The sequence below is a fragment of the Miniopterus schreibersii genome (assembly GCF_964146895.1).
Source record: "Miniopterus schreibersii genome assembly, chromosome: X".
In the NCBI taxonomy this organism is placed as follows: Eukaryota; Metazoa; Chordata; class Mammalia; order Chiroptera; family Miniopteridae; genus Miniopterus; species Miniopterus schreibersii.
The window spans coordinates 16,772,321-16,793,270 of NC_138104.1; the positions used below are offsets into that span (position 1 = coordinate 16,772,321).

The window sequence follows — 20,950 nt, forward strand, 5'->3', positions numbered from 1 at the left end:
GCTTTTCCTTGGACAAGGCGAAAATTTCCATCTTACCTAAAACTGTAAGGGAAACCCCTCGATAAAGGGCAAAGAATCCTTCCTGTTGATAAACAGTAGAAAATGCATGGAGGATCCCCCGGTAAGATGGTTCCAGCATATTCTGCACAATCAAGCGCGTTTTGATGAGGTCTGTAGGATATGTTACAATGGTGGAGACCATGCCTGCGAGACTTCCAGCCATGATGGCACTCCACTGGGAAATGTGGCCCAAGTCATCCATGAAGAGTATGACAAACCTGGGAGAAAACAGGGGGAGAAGCCCAAGGGAATCAGCTATGGATTGTGCTAGAGTGGCCTACACTACTTGCACATCTTCCAGCATTTGGACATGCTTTACAAAGTGAAAACTACCATACTAATGAATTAGGATTAATGAGTAACACATTCAACTCTACTATGTTTATATAATTCTAGTTAGCTATAAGGAAAAGATGCCCGACCCTCTTATTTATAGCTACCCTAAGTTCTTCCCACTTCACTTTAAGCATTTCTTCCTTTTATCCAAATAAATGTCAACTCTGGCTTGCCTGTGGGGTATAAATTTGCAGAAGTACTTGGTAAATACCAAACTGTAATGTATTCCTTTGCTTCTGTTGAAACTTAAAAGAAATGAAACTGCTTGAAATGATGACTTTGAGCATCCCCAGTAAATGAGTTTTAAAAATATATTAGCTGGCCCGGCTGGTGTGGCTCAGTGGTTAAGCATTGCCCCATGAACCGGGAGGTCAAGGTTCAATTCCCAGTCAGGGCACATGCCCAGGGTTGAGGGCTCAATCCCTAGTAGGGGGAGTGCAGGAGGCAGCCGATCAATAACTCTCTCTCATCACTGATGTTTCCATCTCTCTCCCTCTCCCTTCCTCTTTCTGAAATCAATAAAAACATTAATATATATATATTAATTAAAAGAGAAGATGTGCCATCCCACTAGTTGTCAGGGAAATGACAAATAAGAACAATAACAAGATACCATTTCTCACCTAGCAGATTAGCAAGGCTTAAAAGGTCTGACAATATCAAGTGATGATGAGGATGAATGGAAACAGGACCTCTCACCCACTGCTTATAGAAGTACAAACTGGTATGGCCACCGTGTAGTGTCTAGTACCACTGAAAGCATGACTACTTTCACTCCAGCATTTCCATTTCTACGTGCATATCCTGGGGAAATTCTTGCACATGTACATATGAAGACACATACATCATTGTTTGTAAGCGTGAGTCAAACCACCATACAATGGACGCTACATAGTTTAAATGAATAAGCTTAGAACTATGTAATAACAAACAAATCATAAAGTTGAGTGAAAAAGCAAGTTGTGGAGTGACAATTGTCATTGTCTACGACAATGATCTATTTATATTAAGAAACACCCACAAAATCATACCTTATATTTTTCATGGATAGATATATAAAAAAGTGTAAAATAGACCTTTGGGAAGGTGGAAGAGGGGATGGACTGAGAGAGAGAATGAAGAGGAGGACTGCAGCTTGAGCTATAACATTTTATTTCTTGTATTAAAAAAGATATTTGAAGTATCTTTTATACTAACTATCATGCTGTCAATTCTGGATGGTGGGTGTTTGCTGGATTATTTTTCGTGTTTCTCTGCAGTTTTACAATGCAGTCAAAGATGGCTTTGGGTGGACTTTTCTAAATGCAAAATAGAATGCCATTCTGTTACAATTCCTCTTCTGGAAAGCAGCACCCCCCCAGGTATGAGGGCCTACCTAAGCACAAATTGTTACAAGGGAATGTTTACCCTACACGTTCCCTGGTCAGGAACAAAGGGATTTTACTTCACCTTGCAGATGAAGATAAAATAAAAAAGGACTTGGAAACCAGGGGGAAATTTTTTTCTGCCAGAGAGTGGGGAGGGAGAGAGGGAGAGGGATAGCAAGGGTTTGAATAAAAGGAAAGTGAACAGAGCTCGGCTAAAATAAAAGTTTTGTAGAATATCCCTAGCGCTTTGGCTTGCAAGCCTCCAGTGAGGAGGTTTCTTTCCTGCTCCTTCAGTTTGGCAGCACACCAGGGCCCTAAATGAGTGGGTGTTTAGGTGCAGTTATTTAAGGGGTTCTAGGATGGCTCCTTGCTCCCAAGGAAACACTCATTGATAAAAAAAACACATCTCCTTCAAGCTGTAGGAAAATCTTGACTTCATTTTGTTAATGTACTTTAACTGTACCAACTGAAAGTCATCTGAGTTAACCAGCTACCTTTTCAAGATGCATGTGACGAAATCTGGCAATCACTAATGGGTCATTTGCTTCAGTTTCACTGCCTGCACACTTCCTTGTTTCCTCTCTCCTCCTCTCTCCTCTGGCCAGTCAAGTTGGGGGGTGGGGGGTGTAACCTTAGAAGGGGAAGGGGAGATTAAGGAAATGAAAATGCTTGGCTGGAGGAGTGGGCCGCAGCAAACTGGAACAACCTGAAGATGGCTTTAGAAATGCCACAAGAAACAGCCTTCATTCTCATTGCCTCACCCGTATTCCCTATTCCACCTGGCACTTCCAGGGCACTAACTAATTCATTACCCATTTACTGAATATCTACAATGTGCCAGACACTGTGCTAACACTCAGCATTGGTCATAAGAGAGTTCAACAGTCCTGCTAAAGAAATGACTAACAAGGGCAACAAGAGAGGAACTAAGCTTTTGGTTGAATGAACTTGATGAACTAAACCCTGTCTTCTACCAGATTGCCTTATAAAGTGAGGTCTTACTATCAAATACACAAAATTCAAAAGAACACAAAGAAAGTCCCTTCTCAGACTCTGACCATCTGACACAGAGGCAATGACCACTAACCGTTCCCCTTAGAATCACAGAGTCAAGGCAGGCAACCCTAATAGGCCATCGATAATGTCATCCTTGTTCCCACATCTTAAGCTCCTGTCTGATTGGCCAGGGCACCAGTGTTCCCCTTTTTGCTCTTTCCCCCACCCCCACACACATGCACAGCTTTTGCCAATGAGGCTGAATAAGCTGGTGAACAGCAGTAAACCCTTCTTTTCAGCCACATGAATATTACACACACACTGGATCTATGTAGTTAGAACTGGCAGCACTTCAACCTAATCCACCTGAGCCATCAAACACAAGCTCATGAAGTGGTTATGAGCTTGGTGCTGGTTATGAACAATTTCAGAGCTGCAGGGACCCAAACCAATGCTTATACAGACAGACAAGCAGCTGCGGTATAAAGTTGGGTGAGGGGGTATTATTTGATGTATTTGAAAGCCATCTATTGTGTTAAGTATTATTTACTTATTACAAGTACCTAGCTCCTAATAGACTCTCCTGAGTGGACTTTTTTGATAATTAACCCAAGTAAGGGGACATTTCAGCATCACAGCGGTGGGCAGAGTCCTGGACTGTGGAGCCAGAAGACCTGGTTTCAAGCTCTAGGTCTGTCATTAATTGTGTTTGTGGACAAGTTATTTGACCACTCCATTCTCTGAATATTTGGGATGTTTATGCTTTGCTAAATCCATGATCATAGGCTGTACCATTACCCCCAGCCAACTATTTTGCAAATTCATGGTCAGGAGAGAGTAGAGGTGAATCGGTATAATGATGGACCAAAGAGCCCAGTTGGTATGGCTCAGTGGTTGAGCGTGGAGGATCTAGGAACCAAGAGGTTCGATTCCCAGTCAGGGCACATACCTGGGTTGCAGGCTCTATCCCCAGTAGGGGGCATGCAGGAGGCAGCTGATCAATGATATTTCTATCTTGCTGATGTTACTATCTCTATCCCTCTACCTTCCTCTTTCTCTAAAAATCAATAAAAGAAAAACAAAAACAAAACCATCTATATCTATATCTATCTATACCTATATATCTACATCTATAAATCCTCACCCAAGGATACTTTTTTCATTGCTTTTCTGAGAGAGTGGAAGGGAGGAAGGGAGGGAGGGAGGGAGGGAGAGAGAGAGAGAGAGAGAGAGAGAGAGAGAGAGAGAGAGAGAGATGAGAGACGCATCAATTGGCTGCCTCCTTGCACAAGCCCTGACCAGGGCTGGGGATCAAGGCTGAAACTGAGGTACGTGCCCTTGGCCGGAATCAAACCCAGGACCCTTCGTCCGCACTCTGACACTCTAACCAGTGAGCCAAACCGGCTAGGGCCAAAACCATATTTTAATGATGGATCAAAGGTATCATCTTTATGTAGGAAGGATGACATCATGATTAATCAACCATTTTGCTCTCTACCTATGCCTAGCCATTTGCTGAAATACTACCTTTTAGTTTCCAGAAAGAAAATAATCTTGCAGGGGAAAAGATTATTAGCAAACCAAGCCCAGGTGACTCTCTCTTCTTCCTCTCCCATGCATCAAATCTCTTCCACTCGCACAGTCACCAGTCTATTTATTTCAGGTGCCCTCAGCTGCCACATGGACTAATGCAATAGGTTCCTAACTGGTCCTCCACCCCCCCCCCTTCCAGGTGGCAATTATTACTGTTGAATTGCTTTAATCACAGCACTTCACCCTCAAAAGTCTCCCACAGTCACCCTTGAGTACCAAGTAAAGTCCAAGCTCCTTAACCTGGCCCTCCATCTGATTCTAACCTGCTTTTCTGGATGTATTTCCCATTACTGCTATAGACACACCTTATGCTCCAGTCATGCTGCATGCCTTCCCACCCCTGTGTTTTTGCTCATGACATTGCCTGCAACACCTTTCTCCCCATCTTTGCCAAGCAACTCCTACTCATTCGCCTAAGACCAAACTCAGATGGTTTTTCTCCTCTGTGAGGTCTTCCATCTCTTCCTTCTCATCCTTCATCAGAAGTGTTTATTTTTATAGTACTTCAACCACGGCCATCACACGCTATGGACATACTAGTCTTATTCTTCTATAGCTTTCCAGTTCTGGGGCACAGAGACCATGGCCCTTTCATCCTTGCCTCATCCCCAGCAGCATGCATACAGTGGGTACTTAATGAAGACTTGTTAAATTAGACTCGTTAAATTAATGTCAAATAAAGGCAGAGAGAAAGGCAGCACCATGTAACGGAGATTTGAAGTCAGGAGCTCAGCTGTGTCATTGATGAATGGTATGGCCAGTCTGAGTCCAATTCTGCATCTGTAAAATGGGCATATTTCTTTCCCACGCTACAGACCTTACAGGGGAGGAAGCAGGAGTTTTAAAAATTCAGTGATGTACATATGCATGTACACGTACACATGAAATAACTATACAGAGGTGATAGATATGTTAATTAGCTTGATTGAGGTAATTATTTCGCAATGTATATCAAAATATCAAGTTGTACACCTTGAATTTATTCAGTTTTTATGTCAATGATATCTCAAAAAAGCTGTTTTAAAAAATCCAATGATGTGCCCGGCTGGTTGTGGCTCAGCGGTTGAGCATTGACCTAGGATTCAGGAGATCGCAGTTCGGTTCCCGGTCAGGGCACATGCCCGGGTTTCGGGCTCAATCCCCAGTGGGAAGCGTGCAGGAGGCAGCCAATCAATGACTCTCATCATTGATGTTTCTATCTCTCCCCTTCTCCGTTCCTCTCTCTGAAATCAATAAAGATATGTTAAAAAAAAAAATCCAGTGATGTATATATACTAGGTGGTTAGCAGTAAAGCCACACAACACTTAAACCAGTCTTTGAAGTTCTGCCTTCCTCCCCTGGGTTTGCTTGGTGGAGAAGATAGTGAAGTGGGGAGATGAGTCATTAAAACTCAGCTGTTTACAGACTTCAGGCCAGAAGTTGCTGAGGGCAAGGAGGTGCTGGGGAGGAAAGAGAGCCTTGACAGAAATACCTGTTGATCCCACTGCCTTCCCTCCCCAGAGGAAGACAAGGTAACTCTACTCCCAGGCTTGGGTGAAATGAGCCCTGGCCTGGTAGACTCCGTGAAAAGGTTGATTCCATCTTGCTTGTCAGCTGCTAGGTGAGCCTTCCAGCTCTGGCCTCCCAGAGTCACATTCTTTGACTGTGAGCCTCCAAGGCTGAACAATGTGGTCAAAACTGTGGGCTGTTTGTCTAATTCAGAGCCAAGGCCAGTCTTTGGAGTTGGCACTGTCTTCCCTAATGAGCTACACAGGGACCATCCTTCCTAACACAGAAACATCTCTTCCTGAAATTCCATCATTTACCATTTCGTTCTTTTAGGCTTTGTTTCCAGCTAAAATGAAAGTATCTGTGAGCTCGGAGGAAGCTTTAAGACTCACCTGGCATTAGCCTTTCCAAAGCAGCAGCTGGTGAGGTGAGCCTCAAGCCTTGACAGAAGAATGGGGCCAGTGGGCAGCCAGTGTGGAGTGAGCAGTAGGCACGGGGTGGGGAAGCTGAGGCCTCTGTTGGACCCTAAAGGCGGGGGTGGGGGTGGTGGGGGTGGTGGGGGTGGTGGTGTGTGTGTGTGTGTGTGTGTGTGTGTGTGTGTGTGTGTGTAGAAACTTGTGACAATGGATTGAATCCTCTGCCCCTACCAAATGTCTTCTGGGGGCTTTGGTCACGCAGACATAGTTTCACACACACGCCTACCTTCAAAGAGGTCTCCCCTAGGCTAGCCAAGGCAGTTTCCAAGTTGGTGGACCGTGGGAATGGTCAGGAGCCATCTCCCGAGGTCTCTTCCCTTCATCCCCCAGATCTCCTTTTGCCCCATTCCACCTCCTCACCCGTCCAACCCGGTGAGCCTCTCTGGGCCAGGGCTGCCCCCGCAAAACCGCACCAGGAGAGGCAGGGATCCCAAGAGCACGTGACAAACTTGGGGACTGCACTTTGGGGCCGTAGTTGTCACCTTTCGACTAAACTGCCCAGAGGAGAGCCCACGCGATCAGGAAAGGGGCTGGGGCCCACGGCAGGGCCCTGGCCCCGGGAACTCTGGCGGTCCCAGCCCCGGCCCGCCCTCCCGCGCGCCCGGCCCTTACTTGCGGTAGGCGGTGAGTTGCACGGCGCTGCAAGGGAAGAGGCGCAGGCAGGCCACCGCGTTCCCCTTCCACAGGGCTTGGGGCCCCTCGGCCCGCCACACGCCAAGCACCGCGGCCCACGGGCCCCGGCCGCGCCCCCGCGCCGCGCCGACCTGGGCCAGCACGGTGGCGAGCTCCAGGGGCGCGGTGAGGCTCAGGCTGAGCGCCCCCGCCAGCCCCGCGCACAGCAGCCGCTGGCCGCCGGTCAGCCGGCCGTCCCGCCGCCACGTCGCCATCGCCCCGCGCCGGCAGAGCCCCGGCCCCGGACACCTCGGGGCTCTCGGTGGAGGAGGCGGGCAGGCCCTCCCGAAGGGGGCCGGACGCGCTGCGGGGCGGGGAATCCCGTCGCGCCCTGGCGGCCTCCGGGTGCGGTGGGTGGGGCGGAGGAGCCTCCCGGATTTGCCGTCTGCTCCGCAGCTGGCAAGTTTCTGTTTGCTGTTGAGCAAGACTTCTTGTTTCCGAAGTACCCAGGGCTGCCTCTCTTCTTGTTCATCCTGTAGGGGTTCAGGATCAGTCACCCTAAGATGAGCCTCTGTGGTATGCGGAGTATTTTGAGCTAAAGGCAACAGAGACCCTGAGGGCTCATGAGAAACTTTTACGTCTCCCTTAAAGAATTTAAATTAGGGCCCTTGCCCATAATAAGAGTTATCATCAGAAACGACTTTTTATGACCTATTTCTAGGACAGGGCAAACTTCTAATTACTGAATACCTGCTCTTCATCTGGGCCTGGGAATGACCTTCCTCCCTTCTAAAGCCCCAAGGGCTTTACCTCTCCCTTAGCTGAGAATGCCATATACTTCATTTTCCCTTTCTGTCTCTGAACCTCTCATATATGTGGGGTCTCTGACTCTCTAATCTATGTGAAGGTCCCATACATATGTATGCAATTAAATTTAGTAATTTTCTTTCTCTCTCTCTCTTCATTGTTGTTGTTAATCCTCACCTGAGGATTTTCCATTGATTTTTTTTTTTCTTTTTTTTCTTCTTGAATCTGTCTTTGCTTATGGTCATTTTTTTTTTACACCTTTTTTGTTTTGTTTTGTTTTGTTTTATTATTGTTTAAAATATTACAGATGTCCCTTTTTCTCCCCAATGACCCGTTCCACCCCGTTCCTTCCCCCTTCCCAGTCCCTCTCCCCACCATTGTCCATGTCCTTGGGCTGTGCATACATGCACATAAATTTTTTGGTTACTCTCTCCCCCTCCACCCACCCGCCCTCCTCCATCCCTCTGACATTCATCAGTCTCATCTATGCTTCCATGTCATTGAATCTATTCTGTTCATCAGTTTATTAAGTTCTTTAGATTCCACGTATTCCATTGATTTTTTTAGAGAGTGGAGTGGAGAGGGTGGAGAGAAAAAGAGAGAGAGGCATGGATTGGTTGCTTCCCACACACGCCAGCCACCGCGGGGAGTGATATGGAACCTGCAACCCAGGTACCTGCCCTTGACCCTTGACCGGGAGTCAAACAGGAGACCCTTCGGTGCACCACCACTGAGCAACACTGGCAAGGGCAAATTTAGTTATTTTCTCTTGGTAATCTGTCTCATATCTATTTGATTATTAGACCTGCTGAAGAAACCTAGGAAGGTAGAAGAAAGTTTCTTCCTCCCCCACAACCCCATTACTCCCCTTCCACATTTCTCCTCACCCCCTTTCTTCCCTGGCTTCTGTTGTCTGTCTTCCAACCTCTTTTTTTATTTTTATTTTAAAAATCATAAAAAGTTTCTTACAAAAGAGCATTACATTCTGCACACTGCTTTGAATAGATGCCAGGGACATATGGACTATTGTTACTCTTCCTCCCTGTCCCCCCTTTCCCCAATGTTAGAGTGACCACAAAGCAAAGTGTTCACAATAATTACATAGGGGGAATTTCCTTTTCTAACCGACAACAATGAACAAAAATTAAGTCACTCACTCTGCTGCTGTTTCAAAATTTCAATGTTAGTTTTTGCACACCCTGCCCCCAACCCTTTTTGTAAGGAACTAAAACATTACATCTGGTGAACAGCAAAGATTTCACTACACCTCAAATGCAAAACACCTATGAAGCAGAGGAATGTTGGCTTTTTAAACAGAAGCAGATTTAAAAAAAAAAAGATGCAGGACTCCTTCAGTTCTTCACTAGTCTTATAAAAACTTTCCAGAATACTGCTTCACACTATAAAAAAGAAAAAAAATATTGCATTAGAATCCTTCAACATCTGCATACTGTTTCACACTGTTCTGCAGCAAATACTGTGCATTCTGTATCTGGTCCTGTGTTCCTGTAATGGTAATGATCCGATCTTTGGACCCTTCTAAAGGCTCATCAATTTTGATAGAAGCTCCTGACTCATGATGAATTTGTTTAATCCTCTGACCACCTTTGCCAATAATAGATCCAGCCAAATCTTTGGGAATAGTTACTTGTGTAGTAATAATAGATCCACCAATATCACCATATGAGCCACGACCCCCTGCATAGGAATAATCATATCCAGAGCCACTCTGTGGTTTATAAGCCATCTGCCATTCTGAAGGGCTCCATGTGTCTATTACAGAGTCCCAAGTTTCATCAGCACTGAAACCAACCATGCCATCATAACGGTCTCCAGGTCTTCCTCTTCTGTCATAGACCATTAGATCTCCTCCTCTAGGTGGTGGTGAAGGAGGAAGAGGAAGATTCCATGCTCTGCTACCACCCTGGCCACCTGGTCCAAGAGGAGGGGGAGGAGGTCCTCGCCTAGGGCTCATATCATCATAATCTCTTCTAGATGGAGGCATTGGACACCCACCCCGACCAGGAGGCATTCTGTCAAAACCACCTCTTCCCCGCATGGGAAATCCCACGGGCCTGCCTCGGTGGTCATCAAACATCATTGTAAAGCCACCATAATTGTAAGTTTCATCGTAAAAATTGGGATCATAAGGCTGTGCAAGTCCTTTGATGGGAGACTCTGATATAAGATCAAGGATGATCTTTATACACTCTACAACCCTATCAGGTTTTCCTCCAATAAGAATGACTCTGTCAGTGGAATGAGGACAGCATTCCTGGAAAAGATTGATTGTTGTCTGAGTGTTCTCTCAAAGTTCTTTGATTTTTAGCACCGTTCACCCCAATAATTCCTCCTGCCAGACTCTGATGAATCAACAGTCTCAACTCGCAGTCAAAGTCACTTCCTTTATAGTGTTGGTAATTTAAGCATTCCAACAGCATCAAATTCGAGCGGGAGCTGGCTGGTGGCAGTGGGTGATGGCAACTGCCGGCCCTCTTCCAAGGTAAGGATGATTTTCTTCAGAATTTCTCCCATTGTTTCAGTATCAGCACTGATACTCAATATGTGCTCAGGGCCACTGCTGTCTGGGACTGAAACACTGGCATTGTAGTCTGTATGCAGAGCCTTAATATTCTTGCCTCCTTTTCCTTTTTTTTTTTTTTTAAACATATCTTTATTGATTTCAGAGAGAAGAAGGAAGAGGGAGAGAGAGAGATAGAAACATCAACGATGAGAGAATCTTTGATCAGCTGCAGCCCGCAACCCGGGCATGTGCCCTGACCGGAAATCGAACCCTGATCTTCTGGATCCTAGGTCGGTGCTCAACCGCTGAGCCACTCCTGGCCGGGCTCTTGCCTCCTTTTCCAATCACTGCCCCAGCATTCTTGCTCTGAAGCAGAATGCGTAGTTCAACCCTCTCATTGGTGTTCCTATATCTTTTAAAAGCTTGTTCCTCTTCCATGTCTTCTGCATGGCATTTACCAAATTCACCATTGATTTCAGTGTTGGGGAAGGTTTCCTCTGGCTGTTCAGTTTCCATTTTCTTAGATTATATAGACACACCAATCCATAGGCCGTAAACAAGCGGGACGTAAGCAAGACATAGAGGTTGGTGCAGCAGAGAAACAGAGGATAATGGCGTCTGCCCCTCCAACCTCTTTTGTTTTTACCTCAAGATAAAGCTGTGCAGATTTCTCAGTGCAGAACAAAAAATCTATAACACACACAACTGCTACCTATCAGACAAGTGTCAAGTATTGGGCTTTACATACATTATCTCATTTATTCCTCATAACAACCCTTAGTAGGTATTGCCCTCATTTGGAGAGGCTGTAGTGTGGTGGTTAGAGCCTGGACTCTGGAACCTGCATTAGAATTTTGGCCCTGCTGCTTACCAGCTGGGTGCCCTTGGGGAAGTCACTCATCCTCTCTGTGCCTCAGTTACTTTATCTATAGTTTCTTCCCCTAAGGGGTGTTATAAGAATTAAATATACAATGACTGATACAGATAAGCACTATATATGCGTTAACTATGATTAGCTATTATTTTACAGAGGAGGAAACCAAAACAAAGAGATTGACCTGCTCAAGATCACACAGCTACTACCAGGCAGTCAGGATTCAAATCTAGGTCAGTTTTGTGGCAACACCCACTATCAGCTACACTACATGTCTACTTGACTACAGAATGTAACTTGAGTAAGGACATTTTCAATGGCTCTCTTAGCTAAGAGGACAATAGAGGAAAAGAAGGGCTAAGAGTGAGTTGGCAAGAATCCAAGACAGATTTTGATAACTTTTTAAAAAAATTCCAAAGTTTTCCCTTTTTCTTTATTTCTTTATTTTTTTGAGAAGAAATAAATCCACAAATTTAATGTTGGTTTATTGGTGATTCGGTAACAGGTTATGCATATATTTCTAAAAATGTGTTTACATATCAATTAAAAATAAGTCATGTTTTGCCTGGCTGGTTTGGCTCAGTGGTTGAGCATTGACCCATGAACCTGGAGGTCAAGGTTCAATTCCTGGTCAGGGAACATGCCAGGGTTTCCGGCTCAGTCCCCAATAGAAGGTGTGCTGGAGGCAGTGGATCGATGATTCTTTCTTATCATTGATGTTTCTATCTCTCTCTCTCCCTCCCCCTTCCTCTCTCTGAAATAAAATTTAAAAAACATTAAAAAATTCTTTAAAAAAATGTTGTATTTCATAAGAGTACATAGCAAATAAATGGGTTTGGAAATCTGTTTAACATGAATTGGGATCTTGTGATGTTGGCTTGCTAGGACATGGTACACTTGTGTAAATTTAGCATCACCAAGAATGTGACATCAAGTAGAAATTGGAGTTGGTCACTTGCAGTGTTGTGCTTATATATCACATATCCTTAGGCCAATTTTTTTTAGCCACATATGGGTGTATGGGAGGTAGTATTGATCCGTAAGGGTGTGAGAGGTACTGGTCAATGCTCTGAACTGTGGTCTTTATGGTATAAACCAGGGCAGAGAGACCAGAACTGATATCAACAATAAGTATAAAAAGGAAAGGGGCAGTGAGTAGTCTGTAAGTATAAGACATCTCAGGTACACAGTGGCTTTTAGGCTTACGTGGTTATGTGCTATATTTATTTAATGACACACACGATAAAGGAACCTTTTCTAAAAGGCATTGCAAGGTTTAGACTGAGAGGGCTTGCTTTAATTACAGAAGTCTTGCTCTGCTCTCCATGATTGGGGTGTTGCTGTAAGAAACGTCCAAACCTGTAGCAAATTTTTACAAGAGTTTATCTGAGCCAAACAGAAAATACTACCTGGAAGCAAGATCTCAACAGTCTAAGATAAATGCTTCAGAGAATAACAGTAAATTCATAATTTTAGTAGCTTTATCCATTTCTTCCTTTTGAATAGGTTTAAATAATTGATTGGCCAGAGTCTCTAGTTTATCCGCATGTGCGGTTGCCCAGTTTAATTCGTGTTATTTAATCAGAATTACAAGCTCCTCATCTAATCCTTTCAGAAATGTTGAATTGAGTGTTATATCATTTTGATGATACTTAAAACTGTCTGGAGACAATCTTGAACATTGTTTGAAAGATTTTTCAAAACGTTCAAAGAAAGCAAGTATGGTTTCATCAGGTTTTTGTCTACATTGCTAGATTTGGGTCCAGTCTATTTTCCAGGGGAAAAAATCTCAGGGATGGCTTGGTGAAGCGGGTGGGCTAATTCTCTGCATTTTTCTTGGTCTGTTTCTCTTTGTTTTTTAAAAAAAATCCTCTATAGGAGTTTTCCAGCAGACCTTACCTAGCCATTGTGATGCTTTGCTCTCAGGAACCAATAGGTATATTAGTTGAAATAGGTCAGAATAGCCAAGGTCATATATTCTAACAATTAAATAAAATTCTTTTGCCAACCCAGCAGGGTCTTGGAGAGGATTGGGAAAATCTTTAGTTAGATTCTTTGTGTTTTAGTCCAAGGACAGTAAATTATTGCTCATTCCCCTTGTCCTGGGACTAGCTTTTCTCAAAAGGCAGCTGCTAGAATTCCTGTTTTTTTTTCTAGCCTACCCTGGTCTGGCTTTCTATTCTTAGTTTCCTTTAAGTCAATAGAAGGTGGTGGTAGAGAGGAGAGAAGAAGAAAAGCAGGGCAAGTTCAAAAAAGGGAGCTCAAAAAGTAGTGGAGAGGTTAGAGAAGGGGGAGAAGTGGGGTGTTGGCATTGAGCAGTTTTGGAAGCCTTCTTTAGTTCAGAGAGAGTCTCTAAAATGTTCTTATTGCCCAGCTAGCATGGCTCAATGATTGAGCATCGACCTATAAACTAGGAGGTCACAGTTCAGGGTACACGCCTGGGTTTTGGGTTCAATCGCAGGTTGGGGTGCATACAGGAAACAATGGATTGATGTTTCTCTCTCACATCTATGTTTCTCTCTCTCTCTCTCTCTCTCTCTCAAATCAATAAACATATCCTCAGGTGAGGATTAAAAAAAAATATCTCCTCCATCACCGATTGTCTCTGAAGCATTCCCATTAGGTGTGCTGTTTTCTGTGACGTGGCTTTGCTATAGGGGAGGTGTTAGTTTTGAAATATTGACCAACTCTTGCTGAAGTTCTGAATGAAACACAATACAATCTGATTCCTATTTACATGGTACTTGCATTCCTGGAAGAAAGGAAGGAAGGAAAAAAGGAAATCTCTTTTTCAGTTCTACAAGTTAGAAAAGATTAACAGAGCATAACGTCTTCATGAAATTATTTATTCAGGGCATATATGATGAATAGCAAAAGATGAACTAATTCAAAAGATTGGCAGATTCATCAATTCACAGTGAATAATATCAACCTTGTCAGAAACTGGATATTTGCCAGTTTATGTTTCCAGCTACATCTGTAATTCTAGAGTGAACTGTGGCTTCTGACAGAAACATTTACTTTGTCCCCAATTATCATGTCTTAAGCAGCAGTTTTGGCAAGTGTATCAACAATGACTTCAGCAGCTCTAACCTTTGCAGTTAAATATAACACTATCAAATGGGCTTTCCACAGCTTTTGCGTTTTTATCCTTGGCACTCTGTATTTAACCTTAGGCAATGCTTGAATGTCCTTCTATTCTGCTTCAAAACTTTTGATGATGTTTGAAGCAAGAAGATTTCATATCAAAATGTGTGAGCCAACCTAGTTGGTTTGGCTCAGTGGTTAGAGCATTGGCCTGAGGACTGAAGGGTCTCAGGTTCAATTCTGATCAAGGGCACATACCTCAGTTGCAGGCTTGATCCCCTGACCCAGTCCAGGGCATGTTCAGGAGGCAACCAATCGATGTGTCTCTTTCACATCGATGTTTCTATCTCTCTCTTTCTCTCTTTTCCACTCTCTCTGAAAGCAATGGAAAAAATATCCTTGGGTGAGGATTAAAAAAAAAAAGTGTGAGTCTTTTCATTCATTCATTCATTCATTCATTCACTCATTCCACAAACATTTATTGAATACTTACTCTATATCAGGAACTGGGCTGGGGATACATATACCACTTAATGGAATTTAATTTGCTCCCATTGCCAGGCTATGGTAATACGAATTTCAATGGTTTTTCATGGTATCACATAGTACTTTTATTTACAACACTAGTTGATGGAATGATAAATTTCTGATACCTGCCTGGGGACCTGGAACTAAACTCTACATTTTAATCACTTCACCTCCATGCTTTTTGCAATTTATGTATGGTAAAATTACCTTGTAATCTTTTAGGAGTTTTAACACTAGATCTGTGTGACTGTCACCACCACAATTGGAGTACAAAATTGCTCCATCAGCCCCCAGAATTCTCATGTGCTGCCTCTTTGTAGTCAAGGCTTCCCCAACCCCCAGCCCTTGGCAACCACTGATCTGTTCTTGGTCCCTATAGTTTTGCCTTTCGAGAATATCATACAAATGCATTGATGTACAGGGTCCTTCAATATACAAGGCCCCATACCTGGTGCTCTGGGTTGTGAAGTGCTTTGCAAAATGGCAGTGATCATTGGCAATTCACAGATGGAGGAAACAAGGTTGGCCATGTGAATGTTGAACTCACTGAGAATGATGGGAGAAATTGGGACAAAGAGGACAGTGAGTCAAGAACTAAAGCCTTCATGAAGGAAGGCAGTGACAAGGAGGGTGACAGAGGACTGCCACCAGGATGGGGAGAGAGTGAAATAATGGGATGGTGTGAGCCAAAGAGGAGACAGAGGTTTCTCAAAAGTGGGAAGGAGCAAAGGTCAGAAAGTGGCCTTGGGGAGCAAGGAGAGCTCCAGCTCCACCTCTCGGCACTCTAAGCCATTTAGCTGCAGAGAGATGAGGGGAAAAATAGCCTGCACTTCAGAGGGGCCAGCAGACAGCCAAGGTGTCAGTTACATTACAACAGGATGTGGAGGGAACATCTTGAGGAGAGGTTTGAGGCTATTGGGACTTAGCCCATGATGCACTGGGAGTTCTAACCCTAACCCACCCTAACCCTAACTTAACCCTCAACCTCACCCTAACCTGCTGGTAAGGTCCAGGGGTGTTATAATATAAAGTGTTCCTTTACTTCTAAGTCACCTGGTGTTGGCAGCAGCAGCTGGCTGCAATGAACCATGGAGCCCTATGCTACTGGGGCCGTGGGAATGGTATTCAGTGTCCCTTCTGGGTGTTCTCCAAGACTGGACCAGAGTGCCTGGCTGGAGTTATAAGGCTGAGCTCTTCCTGCAAGTGTGATATGTATGGTTCTGGTATTTTAAAAAATGTGTTTTTATTGATTTTTAAAGAGGAAGGGAGAGGGATAGAGATAGAAACATCAATGAGAGAGAAACATCAGTGATGAGAGTCATTGATTGGCTGCCTCCTGCACGCCCTCTACTGGGGATCGAACCCACAACCCAGGCATGTGCCCTGACCTGGAATCGAGCTGGTGACCTCTTGATTCATGGGTTGACGCTCAACCACTGAGCTACACTGGCAGGGCTGGTTCTGGTATTTAACATCCCCAACCAGAGACTAGCCACATCTACCACAATATGACCATGTTGTTACTATTTTTCATATAATCTGCACGAGGTGTGTTGCATTTAAAAGATGTCAAGCTCTGGCTGGTTTGACTTAGTGGTTAGAGCTTTGGCCTGTGGACTGAAGGGTCATGGGTTCGATATCCAGTCAGCAGCATGTACCTCGGTTGCAGGCTCGATCCCCACCCTGGTCAAAAGCAGCCTATTATAGCAGAGACTGTACACCAATATCAGTGTGCTCCTCTTTATTTTTCAGCTTTCCTTTTAGCTAGGTGAGTCCGTGTGGTTTTGTTCTGGCCAAGGAAATGTGGGTGAAATTGATAACTGCCATTTCCAGGCCTAACCCATACAATTGTCCTCATAATTTTTCAGGCTGAATCTCTCTGCTGTTGGACTCTGAAATGGCAGAGCACAGTGCAAGGAACCTGGACTCCTGAGTTCACCACTTAGAGGAAACCTATCTAGGAGAGTTGTTAAGACAGGAACTATCTCATGGGACTTTGCATGAGTAAGAAATAAACTTTTTTGTTAAGCCACTGAAATTTCAGGCTTTATTTGCCATCAGAGCAGAGTCCAATCTACCCCAACTAACACTGCCACCCACTGTTGTCCACACGAAAGCTCTCTCCACCTGAACTACACATGAAGATTTAAGAGAAGCACTTAATGCTTGTCAGTTATGTTAAGGATTTCTTTCTCAGCTTTATGAAGAGGTGGGCAATGACTATAAAGGACCATTTTTGCCCAAGAAAATCACTGGCTTTCATAAGGAAAAATCATCACTTGACTATTTGAGTTTCAAGAAAAATCTGCATCTTTCTGGAAAAACCCTTCACTCTGAATGATCCTAAGCATGACTAAGATTGGCTTGAAACAACCCAAATTTATGCTTTTCTGATAAGCTTCATCATCTTCCTACCATGCAAGGGAAACTGAACGCAATGTTTTCAAAAACTGTAGCTACAGCACATATGACTTGACGGAGATTGTGAGTTTGGGGTATTAAATTGTTTTTATTGTCTGAATTATCTACTTGTGAATTCAACTGATGAACTTGCTGAAAACATTTTGATCATAATGAAGAGACTCTTGAAATGCTTGATTAAGTGTCTTCTGTAGAATTCTTCCAAAGTGGACAGCAGTGGTGAATGGCTAATTGTACCAATTTGGTTCCTCCAGGTAGCAGATGCTAATGTAGAGTTAGGAATGTAAGATGCTGATTAGGGATAATGGCTGTGAAAGATAAAAGGGCAGAGAGCAAGATTAGGCAAGGAAATCTCCTAGGCCATAATGCAGATTTGACACATTTGAAAGGATGGCAGGGAAGAAGGGGAATTGGGGCAGAATTGCTTTGGACTGTGAGGCAGGTGTGATAAAGTCTTGGTCAACCCAATGTAGAGTTCTGGAGGAAAGAGTGCCTGTCAGAAGAGTCCCATATTAGGTAGAAATGACCAAGCCCTAGTACTGCCACCATGCTCAGCCATTGGCTGGAGTCTTCCAGGGGAAAGCATAGCCTTGTCAAGAACACTGTGGCTGATCTTGGAAGGTGCTGCAGTTGGAGGCTGTCAGCTAATTATATTTCTCACAGATATATGGCAAATTCTTTCTGGAAGGGAGATCTAAGCCATACACTTCCATGCCTGCCACTGTCCACCTTTTGTGCAGAATGGATTCACTTCTCCAAACCTGTTAAAGGTTCCTATAGGCCTCTCTTCCTGAGGTGAAATATGGAAGAGGAAGTTAGAAGGAAGAACTATAGCTCACCTTGCTGCAGTTGTTCTCAGAGCTGCCATTTGTTCTATCTTCTCATTTCTTCATTATCCTTTCTACATTTGTACAGATTTTCTGCCTGTTTGATCTATTACTTACAAAAGAGTGTTGAGGTCTCCAGTTATAATAGTGGGTGTATTTATTTCTCCTTGAAGTTCCATCATTTTTGCATCACTTATTTTGATGCTGTGTTGTTAAGTGCATATATATTTAGGATTTACTCCTTTATCATTATGTAATGCTCCTTTTTATTCTCTCTTTTTATCTTTTAACCTCATTTCTTTTTAAAATTTATTTATTGAATTTATTGGGGTGACACTGGTTAATAAAATTATGTAGGTTTCAGGTATACAATTCTATAATACATCATCTGTTATTGCATTGTGTGCTCACCACCCTAAGTCAAGTCTCCTTCCATCACCATTTATCCCTCCTTTACCCTCTTCTACCTTTCCCACACTCCCCTTTCCCTCTGATAATTACCATACTGTTGTCTATGTCTTCGAGGTGGCTTTTTTTTTGTTTAATCCCTTCACCTTTTCCACCCAACCCCCCAACCTCCCTCCCCTCTGACAGCTGTCACTCTGTTCCATATATCCATGCCTGTGTTTCTATTTTGTTCATCAGTTTATTTTGTTCATTAGATTGTACATATAAGTGAAATCATATGGTACTTGTCTTTCTTTGACTGGCTTATTTCACTTAGCGTAACACTCTCCAGGTCCATCTATGCTAAGAAAGAAAAGGGTCTATACACCAAAGGAGCTGCAAGACCTAGCCAACATATATTGGAAGAAGTCAGAGAGATCCCATGGACAGGATTTGAAGTGGACAGTGTTTGATCAATGGGGCCAGAACATAAGACTGGATAAGGGAGAGTTTACTGACTTGGGGCATTCTTTTGGAATGCAGGACTTAACACCCTGGCAGGGACCTTAGAGGTAGGTACAAACCTGTTGTTATGGTGGATCCTAAAAGCCTGGAAAAAGTGATGACCTGCACTGGCCTTCCAGCTAGAGAATAAAAATAATACTAATACTGCAAGAACAAATGAATAGCAAAAAAAAAGGGGGAGGAGAAAAAGTAGGGAAAACAGAAAGCACAAATTAGAGTGGCAGAAAGAAATGCAATAAACCATATTTTTAAAAATCCAGCTATATGCTGTTTATAAGAGAGATACATAAAATATAAGGACACAGAAAGTTTGAAAGTAAAAAGACAGAAAAAATATGCCCAGGAAATATAACCAAAAGAAAACTGATGGCACAATATGATCAGACAAGATAAACTTTAAGGTAGAAAACATTATTAGACATAATATGATCACTACATCATGATGAAAAATTCATCAAGAAGGTATAACAATTCTAAGCCTGAATGTATCTAATTATATTATTATAAAAAGCAAAAATAGACAAAATTACAAGGAGAAACAGATAACATACACAATCAGTAAAGATTATTTCATTAAAGTACAGCTGACATAAAATAGGAAAGATATTAATATACTTTTCTTCATATTTGAGAGATTATGCAGATAACAATTAGTGAAGTATGAAAGGTTTGAAAGTATAATTATCAGGCTTTCTCTACAGAGCATGTATAGAACCTTACATCCATTAATTAGATAATACATATTCTTTTCAAGCACATATATAACAGTTTGAAAAATTAATTGCCCTGACTGGTGTGGCTCAGTGGATGGAGTGTTGGCCCGTACACCAAAGGATCTCGGGTTCAATTCCTGGTCAAGGGCACATACCTCGGTTGCAGGTTCAATCCCCTTCCCTGGTTGGGGCGCATGCAGGAAGCAACCAGTTGTCTCTTTCAAATCAATGTTTCTCTCTTTCTCTTTCTCTCTGTCTCCCCCTCACCCCCCCCCCCCCCCTTCCACTCTCTCTGAAAAACAATGGAAAAAGTATCCTCTGGTGAGGATTAACAACAACAAAAAAACAAAAAACAAAACAAAATTGATCATTAAGTTGCAAACTAAATAACAAATACCAAAGAATATGTCATGAAGATCATATCCTCTGATCACAATGAAATTATATTAGAAATAATAAACAAGAGGATAATTTTAAAGCCACATGTACTTGGATATTTATAATCACATATCACGTGGGCCAAAGAAAAAAATTGTACCCCAAACTAGAAAATATTTAGAAATTGAATGACTGAAAACACTAAATAACAGCTTGTGAGGGTACAACTAAGATGATACTTAGGGAAAATATATACACCTCTAACTTATATTAGGAAAGGTGAAAGGCTAAAAAGTAACTCAAGAAGTTAGAAATAAAACAACAGGAAAGTAGAAGAAAAGAATTTCAAAAAGCTTAAAGCAGAAATTAACGAAATAGAATACAAAACAAATCAAAAGGAACAACAAAATAAAATGCTAGTTTTTATATGAATATAAATATGACAAATATACACTCTAGATATGCCAGGATAGGCTTGCTCTCATATACTTTAGTGTTACGTTAACAGAAAATTACTGTTGTTAAAATTTGTATTTCTTCTCATGTAATTATATTCTTTCTAATAAACATTATTGATTAAATAGAGACTTAAATGAGACATAGCCCTTATAAGTCTATCCTGTAAATGCATTCACAAATTTAAAAATGCTATGAAAACCTGGTTGTTTTAAAAAGATGAATAAAACAACTCTCTGGAATAAAAGGAGAGAAGGCTCAAATAAACAATAAAAATGAGACTAGATGTAAAGTGACTGATACAGTATATAGGTTATTTAAACAATAATAAAAGAACTTTATGAACATCTTTATGACAATAAATATGAAAACTTAGATGAAATAGATCATTTCATATAAAACTACAATTTACCAAAATATACTTAAGAAAAAATGGGAAAACTGAGTAGACTTATGATTATTAATGAAATTGAGGCAGGATCTCACTGGAGCAT

At 42.5% G+C, this 20,950-nt stretch overlaps 1 protein-coding gene and 1 pseudogene across 3 annotated transcripts in view; both read right to left on the reverse strand.

Annotated features, from left to right (window-relative positions):
- SLC25A43 (solute carrier family 25 member 43) overlaps nt 1-7,293 on the reverse strand; it is a 33,355-nt gene extending 26,062 nt beyond the window's left edge. For both annotated transcript variants that reach the window (XM_081125583.1, XM_081125582.1), the window contains exons 1-2: nt 6,930-7,293; nt 37-278 (exon numbers count right to left, since the gene is read on the reverse strand). In XM_081125583.1, coding sequence (XP_080981709.1) covers nt 37-278; nt 6,930-7,204 — 517 coding nt within the window. In that variant the 5' untranslated portion in view covers nt 7,205-7,293. The remainder of the gene's footprint in view (nt 1-36; nt 279-6,929) is intronic.
- A 1,659-nt stretch (nt 7,294-8,952) lies between these two features.
- LOC308551220 (heterogeneous nuclear ribonucleoprotein K-like) lies at nt 8,953-10,805 on the reverse strand (annotated as a pseudogene). Its single transcript has 2 exons — nt 10,593-10,805; nt 8,953-10,375 (listed from the first exon to the last, which is right to left on the reverse strand). The product of its transcript is annotated as a heterogeneous nuclear ribonucleoprotein K-like (transcript).
- Between the last annotated feature and the right edge of the window lie 10,145 nt (nt 10,806-20,950).